Here is a 12,516-nt window from a genome sequence, read left to right as displayed (position 1 = left end):
AAAGAATACCCTTTTATAAAGGGTAAATAAAATGTGTTAACTTTACAATGATCTTGACAGTTTATGTCAAACAGAAGCACGGACTACATTATCAAACCTACCTAAATCAGTATTACAGACATTTAACATCGTTTCAATGGAAAGAATATATATCTTCAATTTGTATATTGAAGATGACCTTGGAGAATCTGCACTAATTACCTACAGATTTAAATATATTTTTAAACGACATGTGATCTAAAAAATCTTTCTAAAAGCACTGTTTGCAGTTGAATTTGATGTTAACACCACGTAGCTTAACACATTTCTATATTACAGTCAACTTTCAATTGAAGTTTTCCAATATTAAATATGTCATATTAGCGTTCATGAGCAAAGAAATATTGGGATTTGAGTCACATTTATTTTGATAGTTTATCATCACTAAGAAGAAATATATATAAGATCTTGTGTTTGCCGGAAGCAAATCCTTGAATGTAATCAAGGTCCTTTTTGTTTGTCTTGCTGCCTGTATAGATTCTGTGTCAATTACCCAAACAAAAAATGTCCCTGAAAATACTAAAACCCTATGATTTTGTGTTAACTGCATTCTAGGTTGCATGTTTGTTCATAATTGTTGTTATAAAAGTCAAAGAATTTATTATTTCATTGGATTCAGTTTTACTTATTTGCATTAAGTTTGCTTGTATTACAATACAAATTCTTGCGTAAACATCTACAAGACCAATACGTGTAGGTAAGCCATGGTTAAAGTTGGACAATCATTTGTTATTCGCTCACGAAAGTTTCGAATGGAATAAACTGAACCTCGAATAACTTAGTTATGAAGTACTACGCATTGGAAGGCATGTGACGTGCACCGATACTACTAACGCATTTCTAATCGAAGCACTGGATGGTATTTCAGTGTTACCAACAAATGTTATCCAATAAATACAGGGCAGTTTGCCGAGCTGTGTGTACGTATGTAGTGATAAAACTTATTATGACGACTGCAAAGTATGTCGCCCCTATTATTCTGCTTATATGCTTGTGATATGTCTTTGTTAAGATCGTTCTGCTCTCCTTGTTTAAGGCAACTACTAATTGAAGTTGCTACTTTCCGCTTAAATGATTTGGATGTTTGGATGAACTTACTTCCCGCCGCCACGAACTTGAAAATCACAACAAAATAAAATAAACACCAACCTAGAACCCATATTTCTTTTGTCGGTCAGGGATCGTATGTTTCATTCCTTAAAATGTCACTGAAATATAAGCCGGACCAGTGTTAATGCCTTTAAGGACTGAAGCTTAGAAACGTCCTTTTCTTGGAGAGTAAACATGGTGTAAAGCTGCGGTAAAACGGTATTATGCACATTTTGTAAATACCGGTTGGCGAGAAACTCTAGTCTTGAAAATGTTTATTCTCGGTATTCCCATTCAAAAAGTCAATTATTTGAAATAAAAGCTCTCAAATATCAACTCTGTCGGTGCAAAACGATAAAATGTGGGAATCTTTTGTATTTAATAACATCTCGACATACGCATCAAACTCAGGGAAATCTTGTTTTACACAAGTAATACATACATTTTCTTTACAAATTGCAGAAGATGAAAGCTTAGCGGCTTGAGTTGTTGCCTAGTATTCGGTCAAAATGAAATGATACTTGACGTTTTAGTATTTCTCATTTTATATTTCAAGTGATCTATTGTTGTTGAATATAAGGGAATGCTTATTTTTGGTAAAACTTATATTCGATTATTTTTTTTCACGTGCTGACATTTTTTATACATATTCGACCTTCTGTGACGTAATCTTGTGGTATTCTTCTTCTTTTTTAGTTGAAATATGAATTTTTTATTGCCTCTTTTCTTGATTTTTGTGTATTTGATTGAGCAAGAGCAGGGTTTTTCTACTGTTTTTGTTACTGCCAACGGTGTGTTAAATGATAGCGTCCCACAAAGTACAAAGAACATGTAAATCAATTGCGTCCCCTGCAAACTCCCTACCCCTCATCCCTCATCCCAACCCCCGCGTCAACTTCCAAAAAGTGAAGCAATAAGCTCCTGAAGTAACGTAAAGACCTATTTCTCCCTTACGAAAGTGATTTTCTCCCGCATAAAATTCTTCTCATTTATATTTTTTTTTGTGGAGGGTAAATTTTCTAGAACATGATATCTTAAAATTATGAATGTTCATATGCAACTTACAAGGTTTGGAATGTACTATTTCCGGCAATCTGAGGAAAGCATTTTGCGCAAAACTTTTCTTGCTGAGCTACGCCCCAACCGATGCTGACGCTCCGCTTAGATAGTGTTCTGATAGTCCCTTTTGGGGAACTGACCATCTACTAAAAATATCTAATGAGGGCCCTGGTATATATATATATATATATATATATATATATATATATATATATATATATATATATATATATATATATATATATATATATATATATATATATATCTAAAGCAGCACTATGTAAAATTTGGACGATGCATAATGTTTCTCGATATCACTCAACTGCCACTAGTAATCTACCCTGGCTACGGACCTGTAGTATCTTTATTTTATAGGTTTTATGTTTCAGATAAATTGAATGTGCCCAGGTACCAAATGGTGATTTTAATTGTACTAATGATACCATATGTGTGCATGATGTAGACATCTTTATAACAAGACGATTTTATTTGTGTGCAAAGTTTGATGATATTTCCGTTTGGGTTTCATTAATCGATAACACCGCACAGTGAAAGTTTCGTACAGGGTACATCACACATGCGCTGTAGGCCTATATCTATTATAACTCTGTACACAGTGCAGTGACAGAAATATATTACATTATACACTATACTGTTTTGCAGATATTCACTCAAGACTCGTGAACTCGCGTCGTGAAGTTGCTTTTAGTGTAGGCCTACCCATTCCACGAAACGAATTCTGATTTCAATAGAACGGCTCACGAATCGTGGATAACGTAAACACGAACCAAATAGAATGCAGCGTATGTATCATAAGTGAGGTCAGCATGTAATCCAAGCATTAAACTCTGTTCACAGTACAGTGACGGAAATATATCACAATATACACTATACTGTTTTGCAGATATTCACTCAAGACTCGTGAACTCGCGTCGTGAAGTTGCTTTTGGTGTAGGCCTACCCATTCCACGAAACGGATTCTGATTTCAATGGAACGGCTCACGAATCGTGGATAACGTAAACACGAAACAAATAGAATGTAGCGTATGTTACTTAAGTGAGGTCAACATGTAATCCAAGCATTAAAATTAAAGTTAGTTCGTTTGAAGGGAAATCCCTTAGCTAGACTCAATCAGGTGTCAGTGTGTAACTCAGTATACGTCTTCGAACTTCCAAGCGATGGTTATTATTTATGATGACGTCACGAGCAATCTAATTGGCTAAAAACTCCGTAATTGCAAACCTGTTTGGGGAAAAATCGCCGCCGGGCTTTTGCCCTGGACCCTGTCAGGGGCCCTAAGGCGAATCCTTTGACGCCACCCGAAAAAAAAACTTTGCGCCAAGCGCTCGGTACGCGCAAACTCCTTCAGTTTTATCCGTGTTCAGTCAATTTATGTACCGCTCCTCACTTTTTAATTGTTGTCGACGTCCATGCCTTTACTCGTTATAAAACATTACCATATAAACGGATTGATGATTTTAAAACAAAATTTAAAATGAACACTTCCCATATTATGTTGCACCACATTTGTCTTGTATTAAATTTCGCTTTTACCTGTTCAGAAATGGGCTGAGGTGCAAGAGTGTTGACAAACAATTAAGTAAAACTATCAAGTTAGAACATAGGCGAGGTACGACAATCGTGTTAAACCCCAAAAACCGAAATTCTTCCTATACTACCCCTTTCTTTTCAAAAGTATAGCAAGATTTTCTTCAGAGCTGTGATACACACAATAAGTGAACAATACATACCTGGGATATTCCGTTGTCCTACTGAGTCCACGTGTCCTAGGATATATTTCCTTTTTTTCTTTATCATTTACAATGTACGAAACTAAAAGACAATAATACAGTGAATTCAAGCAAAGAACGGATAATAGAAATGAAGAAAATACTTCTTACATTGAATATTACGATGCAGGAGAATGCTTTGTGCTATCGTAATTTTGTTAGGGTAGTACGGTTTTAGAAATCGTGTTTCAAAGTAAACCACTGCGGCCTATTCACAACCGTGCACCTATGAGGTTTAAATGATGATATATATCTTGTGTATCAATTTTATTCAATATAAGGTTGTACCCTCATTAGGTGTTTATCTATATAAATATATATTTTTTTTTTAATTAATAGCGTTTAACACGGAAGCGTAATGCTGCCAGGAAGAAACATCATTTTTGTAGTTGCAAAAAAAAGTGTTTCGTATTTCGAAACGTTGTTTCATCATTTAAAAAATGTTGTGGCAGCAATATGCTTCCGTAACTTAAGTGTTCTGATTGTGTGCATGCTTTCATGTCATTTTATTCCAGAGTTATAATTGCGTTTGTTATGTAACCGCTTTAGACACTTCAGAACTGTTCAGTTGTAAGTGCTAATAGATATGTCTTGCGTAGGAGCTTATATTATTTTTGTATCACTAACAGTGACTTATGTTACCTGTACAATACTTTGATGCGCCTCTGCCCTTGAAATTATAGGGTCATGCAGGTTACCATAAATAACGAACAAGCACTTGTTATTGTTTATCACGTTTATCAATTTAATTTTTATATTTCTTTGCTTTAAGATGCTTTAAAAATAATTGTAACTCGAAGAAGGAGCAAAGATACATTCTAGAATGTCATCTCGGTGTTTAAAAGGCTTTTGAAGTTTACAAGTAAAGGAATCATATAATTAGTGGAAGAATTAATAGCCAATGGGATTCATTAGTATCCAGCAAACGCAAGTTCTTCAAAAACACATAAAGTTATATGTAATGATCGGACATTTCATACTTTGTGGCTACTTCTACAACCTATGCGGTAGTGCTGTCCCTTACTCAGGTTTAACTTGACGATTCTTCATTTTAGTACATTTGATTTTATAATTCGATCATGGGATATTATAACAATAGATGCTATAATCACTGCCCTAACTGGCGTGGTAGTCACCTTTGGGGTTAGAGTAATAGCAGTTATCGTACCACCATGCGCCGTGAAAAATAAGCGTACAGTAATTATTATTTGATTTGGTTCATTTGTTTTATCACGTGAATATATACATTGTGAAAGGAAGTCTTCTAAAAAACCTATATTGGCTTAACAAAGTAGAAGACTCCCTGAAAAATGAAAATAAAAAAAAGAAAATGAAAATATTACAGTTCACAAAAAAAATCAATAGTAGTATGATATTTGAATTAATAAGATGCAATGATTTCTTTAATTAAATATTTTCTAAATGATCTTTTTGATACTTTATTTTTGTTCATTTCTGTTATAGAATTCCAAGTTCTTATAGCACGATTTCTTAAGCTTAACATTCCTATTGAAGTAATCGTTGTGTAATAATGCGCATTATCGTCGTATCTTGTATTGTGATAATGTAAATCCCTATTACTAATAAGGTAATTCTGAAAAGCATTAGGCAGTAGTCCATTCCACGCCTTATAAGTGAAGGTGGCAATATTTACACGAACTATGTCATTGACTTTCAATAAATTAAGATTCTTAACTATAGGGCTGGTGTGATCACGAGGTGCAGCACGTGACATTTGTCGGATTGCCTTCTTTTGTTGTATAAAAGTGAGTTGAGATTAGTTTTATACGTGCCAGACCAAATAATAGAACAATAAGAAATATGTGGTACTACCAGGGTTTGATAAAGTGTCTTTAAAATGTGTTGAGGCAAGAAGTGTTTTAATTTGGATAAAATCCCTGCATTTTTAGCAACTTTGTTGCAGACTGTTGAAATGTGAGCACACCAGGAAAGGTTGTGATCCATCTGGAACCCTAAGAACTTAGTAGTGTTAACTTGCTTGAGAATTTTGCCTCCCATAATAATGTCTTTATACCAATTAAATGTTCTGGAAGTATTAAAGATTATGTAATTAGTTTTGTCTGTGTTGAGCGATAGTTTATTGGCAGCAAACCAGTCATTAAATTTATCTAGTTCTAAAGAAACTTTATTATGAAAAGAGTTTACATTTACATGTGATTCAAAGAAAATATTTGTATCATCAGCAAATAGAATAATGTTAGCAATTTCCGAAACTTGGCGTATAACATTGACATATAAACTAAATAGTAAAGGACCTAAAATTGAACCTTGTGGGACACCACAATGGATTTCTCCCAGTTGAGAGGGAGTGTTTTTGTAAGAAGTGTATTGAAAACGATTAGAAATATAACTATCTATCCAGTTCAGTGTCGATTATTATAACCACTGATTATAATAATGATTATATCATGAATATAATCACGATAAATCATGATATCATCATATCATGATATAATCATGAATTATATTCATGATTATTATAATCATCTTTTTCTCTCTCTCGTTAATTGGTAATGAACTCGTGATGTAGGTGATAACGCAAAAATAATCATCCAGTGGCTTCTTTCTTCTGTGAAATGGAATGACATATATCACGTCATATAGGAATAAATATGTAAGTCATTTGGGGCAACGTACTTACGGTTGTGTGTATACCAGCTGACGAAGGAATACACATAGGGAGAGAGAGGAGCAGGGGTAGGATTACTTTCTCACAGGAATAACATTGAATTATTATTTTATAATCAGCAGTTTTTTTTTAGTTTTTTTTACGACGCTTAAGCGACCACAAATGTGGGAGAAACCCGCAAGGGCTTATGGATTACAACATTTTGGTTTGCAGAATTCTACTTTACTTATTCATATTCACCATTTCTGTTATTGATCTTCAGTTTGGTGATATCTTCATTCCTGAGCTGGTATTAATATCCATAAAATAATAATTACTACTAGGAATTGAGCTTACAAGTAATATCAAGTATTATATTTACCGTACTTTTACTTGCTTCGTTATTTAATACAGTTTCAGAGGCATGTGACACATAATTATGAACTAATTAACGCAGTTGTTCATAGTTTTTGTTATATGTGTCAACAGACGACATTAGTATAAAAATGATCAGCTTTTTAAATGGTAACATAATGACTAATGTTCAACTGTTGGACGTATCAAATGCATGCCGGGAAGTTTTTTTTTCTCATAACGTTATATCATTTTATAAATATAAATTCAATTAACCGCTTGATACGATTACAGTTAAATACAATATGGCATTAATGTTCATTGGGAAATGTACATGCAATAGCTCAAAGCACTACTGCTGAGTATTCATTGGTGTTTTGGGTGACTTTCACTACCAATTTATCAGCGGGACAAAACGTCGGGAGATTCACAAACGTGTTATCTTTACTAATGTGTCTGTAATTTATTAATATAACAAGTTGTATGTACTGGTTCCTTTAAATTCTCGTTTGTTGGTGTTTAGGAAGTCACCTCTTGAAAGAATTTCTTGCAAATTATAATAATGCAGTTTTCACTACACATGTATTTCCTTGCCATGCTATTATGAACCATTGTTTACTGTTAATATATGAAAACATTTCCAAACCATTTCATGATAATACAATTTCTGTAATTCAAATCATCATAGTGACCCAACCTTTCCCGTAGCTATATCAAATAATATAAAAAAAAAATTGTACATTTAGTTTCAAACCATGAATTTGGTGAATAACAGTCCTCCTTCTTGCTGGGATCCACATATGACCGGTTTCCCGTTATTTACGAAAATAACTGTTAGTCTAGCTTGTTATTATTTTTGCCACTTCTGTTACTGTTACTTGTCATTTAGCCTTTGAAGAAGATCCTGCTAGGATCGAAACGTCGGGCCAACTTAATTTTACACATTGTTATTGTTTTGTCTGCACAATTATCCGTTTCGGGGTTAGCTTGGTTATCTTTCTCCAATACCATATGTGTGTATATAATAGTTTATAAGTTGGAATTCCTTTCTATTTTATTTTGCTGACATTGTAAGTTATAAATGCTAAAGAAATAATACTGCTTGGAATTTTATATATCAAACAGCTTGCTATATAATTCTCTCGATAAGCTCAGTGCGAGATAGGCATATCATATATTTGTTAGAGATTACAATCTGATAGTGTAACCAAACCTAAGCCAACTTAAGGAAAGAAAATCCTTTACAACGCAGAAGCCACCAAATCATTTATATTTAGTATGTTACCCACCTACTGCTCCACTGTATGTCCCAGGTCCCGACAGGCGGTAGTTGTCACTCTCACCATTGCTGAGAATTCGTTGTATAATTATTAACAGGTGACTTTAATTCGTTTATGTCACTCGTTTCAGTCCCGTGGTTGTGTGTTTCTATCCTTTACACTTGAGTTTAATCGTTCTATTTAAACAATGATAAAACACAATAACCGAAAAAACACACCCAACTGGTTCTAATTCGATAAAACTCGGCGTTCGAAAGAACAAGCCGATGACGTCATCTTAGAGATTCAATTGAATTTGTCACACTTTAGGCAGTCACGCGAGAGAAGTTGTGGTCGGTTGCAATCGGGTTAAGATATTCACCTACATAATACATTTTACAGTAAATTAGAAATCAGTGTTGAATCTATTTTGTATCGGGAATCAAGTGAAGGATCGAGAGGAGCATGGCAATTTTAAAGACATGATAGATACCATTAATATTAATTGAAATGGCAAGCAAGAAGGAAATCGTCAAATATTTGAGAGGACACTCTGAATTGTTTCTTTCAACGTGAGAGAAAGTGTCGGCCTATTTGTTGGAAGGAGGGGGGGGGGGAGGAGTGTTACTGGAGGAGGGGTGAATGAGGGGACGAGCAAACAATTTTGGGAGATATCATTTTGGAAGTGCAAAAACGCACGTTTATAAAGTTCGGAGAAACCGGAAATAGTTGGGAGTTGGAGATATCTCTTGTTCTCTCTTAGCGACTTTAAAAAGCAAGCGCACGTATTAGAAAGATGAAGTTATTTCTGTGGGAGGTATTCCAAGCCCGGAAGTTCAGTGCTCCAGAACATCACGCTTGTAGCTATTGGTAAGCACAGAGAAACATTTTAGAGGTTCCAATTTCTTTGCGCCTGTAGGGAAGTTATAGCGTTTTGTTAGCCTACTACTATCAAAACATATTAATTTTTGGACGTGAAAGGAGAATTTTTCGTTTTATTTTACCGAAGCCGACCGAGGGGAGGTTATGGGGGGATGGGGAACATTTTGATGTGAGGTGAATCCCTCCTCCCTTGGTGCCGCCACTGGTGAGAGAAAACACGTACATAAATAACGGGATATAGAATCATGCAACGGCATTCCTAAACCGTCACTTTTAGAGTTTTACGATTCCTGCAGTTTCCCAGAAGCTCTTTTCTTGTGCAAATATCGCTCGAGTTTCGGACAATAACTCTTTACTGCTGATTTGGTTTGAAAATGAAGTTTTATTGATCGAAATAATTATGAGAATACCTACTCAACATTATGTGGTAGGGGCATCGACGACAATCTGCCGCCGATATCGTCGATTAAAACTTGTTGTTTGTTGTTGTGTTGTTGTGTTCAAGATATATAATATTTATATGTACCCCTGAATCGAATTATTTTAATTCATATAATTTTTCAGTTAAAGAAAAAATATATCCCAATCCAAGACATAGTCGCATACATAGTTAAGCACTACCGGTATACAAAGAAAGAGATTTGTTGTTAACCGCGTGGCAAATCACCATGACTTAAATACGAAAAGAGCTGTTGTGAAGTCTGCAAGTAAGGAGAGGAAAGCTGCTTATGTCCTAGGGATAGCTTAAGGGGATTACAAAGCTGGGATTACTATGTATGTAAAGACTTGCTAATAGGATTAAAGGATAGAGCTAGAGATGAGGAGAGGGGTTACCGGCAGTTGGACTGTGGCTTTTGTGAGGTGAGGAGCCAAGGTATTAGGAAGAGACGAGAAAAGGAGAGAAGCGGAGGGAGTGTGTGAGGATACAGGGGTAGTGTTGCAAGGTAGCAGAGGTTGTTAAATTGAGAATTGATGTTAGTTAATTGTGAAAGGAAGCAGTGGCGTTATGTGGAGTCTGAAAAATAAAGGAAGAAAAGCAACGAATGACACTGTCTTGAACTTATTACCCCACACTACGTAACAAGAGCCTAGTTAAAAATGGTAGGATATATTAGATATGAGAGTTAATTCGGTGACGTGAGAAAATTTGACCTTGGTTTATAATAAGGTACCTTTAAAACATAGCAGTAAATTATGCCTATAATTCGGTCTAACTACTGCCACTCATTCTAAAAGTTTGTCTGAGTTTGAAAGGGGTGAGGGAGGGGTTGGTACAAAACCAACAACTCACTGGGTCCGAGTCTGAAGGGGGCATTACTACGAAGGGGTGTACTGTTTCCATTAAGGAAATCTTGTTATAGATTAGGGCGGATGTCTCATTTTGCTTGAATCTGTTTTATAATTTAAAAAAAAACCTATTCGACAACCAATAGGAGGCGCGCTCCTTGAATTCCATTTTGCATCCTGTAACTGTAAAACCAAGTAGCTCATTATATCTATATAATACAAATTTCCTAATATTTTTGGACGTCCCTGTGTTTTATTTCTAAAACATTATGTGAAGTGGGGGTGGGAGGAGAGCAGGGCATTTGTACCTATGGCTGAGCCACTGTGTATACGAATTTTTCCTTTTTCATTTAATCTATTTTATTGGAATATTTCACAAATCGTATCAAAGTCATTTTCATTGTATTATATTCAATGGTAAGTTTAAGAGGAAAATATACGATATAAGTTACATAACTTGGAAAGAAAGCTAGTAGTGCCATTAAAATATGGACAAGTAGTTCCTTTTTATTTTCAAATAAAAAACATTCAATTGTTAAAATGAATCTCTAAAGTATTTTGTTGTTGTTGATCAGCAATGTAACAGTTTTCTTCTTTGATCTGCTTCAATCTCTAGATAGGGCGGATCTTCATCTCTGTAAATTGGACATAATAATAAGTTCCGGGAAGGTAATACCAATAAAGGTATTGATTCCCGTAGATACCGTTCAGGTTAGAATAATAACAACTCTTGTACCACCAGGCACCATCATAATAAACAGCACAGTTATAAGAACTATGAACGTCATTGTCTCGGTCCTTTGTTGTAAACTGCTGGTTCAGGTGATAACTTAGAGCATCTCCTGGAAGAAAGAATCAAATACAAAGACACACCGTCAATACCAATCATCAATATAACTGTTGTACGTCTGATACATGCTAAACCTTATTTAATTCATTTGTTGTAATTACATCGCACTAACATATACTCAGATTGGTTGCTTAATTATTTTAACTTCAACTCCAATATGCAAACTTTTAAATATAATGTTAGGGTAAACAAGATCTTGCAGTGCTTTTTCTTTGGTTTATAGCTATTATCGGGTCGTAGTGTTACTGACAATCCAAATACCGTATTAGTTGTTTATAAATATTTTATAGTAGTAAGATTTACACCTATGACTATAATTCTCTCTTTTATTGCACACCGTACTAGATCATTAGCTTCCAGTGATTATCAATAAGAGGCATCTCATCATCGAGGATCATCATGTAGTCGTTAAATATATATCTAGCTGATTACAAAAGCGGAAATCGTCATTTTGTATAGACCTACTAAATAAACTATGTACATAATGCTCATATTTTTTTCCAGAGTAAGATTCGCTTGTTGTGTTATTGCACTATTAAGTAATCACAGTAGTATTGGTGTCTACATTCGTACGTGGTTTGTTATTGTAAACCAATGTATGAGAGGTGTAATTGCATGTATGCATTGTGATGAAATAAATTAACATAATTGTTGCATGTGTATTGTTAGCGTTATTGGAATTGTCAATACTGCATGTTTCATTATCTACTTATATTATTGGCTTGGGTAAAAAAAAAAGTTTCGCGCAATAGATGTAACCGTGCAAGGCTCTCCTCCCACTGCCAGAATTCGTTTCAGAGAAGTAACAAATGTAAGGATATGTAGATCATTTCTAAATGTTCTGAGCATGTCAGTCAGTTATTTTCTACTTTTAATGACGAACAAAGGCAACAAAAACTCGTCTGTAGATAGATAACTTGAATACTAGGAATTTTAAGTTCAAATTTGTGTATAGCTTTCTCTTTGGACTCACTTTAATCTTTTTATAATAGGTGACACAGACAGCATTTCCTCCCTGCCTGTATCACCTATAAGTCGTTGATTCTAACTAATGGTTCAACGATGCTTATAATTAGTTTCCCGCCAGTGCAATTTTGAAGGTATTAAACAATGTTGACAGGATTGTGGAACTGGTAAACTATAACAGACAACTGTAGGTAATTTCCTATTTTGATGCAATTTTTCCATTCTCAGGCTATTCATTACAAATAAAATATATTTTTCATCTGCTTGGCCTTTTTACCTTGTTTCTACTTCTTTATTCTTAAGATGATGTC

The 12,516-nt window shown here is 34.7% G+C and overlaps 1 protein-coding gene across 2 annotated transcripts in view; it reads right to left on the bottom strand.

Annotated features, from left to right (window-relative positions):
- Positions 1 to 10,876: 10,876 nt before the first annotated feature.
- Positions 10,877 to 12,516, bottom strand: part of LOC139973996 (fibrinogen-like protein A) — a 162,059-nt gene continuing 160,419 nt past the window's right edge. For both annotated transcript variants that reach the window (XM_071980908.1, XM_071980907.1), the window contains one exon: positions 10,877 to 11,231. In XM_071980908.1, the coding sequence (XP_071837009.1) occupies positions 11,002 to 11,231 (230 nt within the window). In that variant the 3' untranslated portion in view covers positions 10,877 to 11,001. The remainder of the gene's footprint in view (positions 11,232 to 12,516) is intronic.

Source organism: Apostichopus japonicus, chromosome 9 (assembly GCF_037975245.1).
Source record: "Apostichopus japonicus isolate 1M-3 chromosome 9, ASM3797524v1, whole genome shotgun sequence".
Lineage (NCBI taxonomy): Eukaryota > Metazoa > Echinodermata > Holothuroidea > Aspidochirotida > Stichopodidae > Apostichopus > Apostichopus japonicus.
Note: the sequence above shows the minus strand (reverse complement) of the source record. Positions and strands in the feature narration are given on the sequence as shown.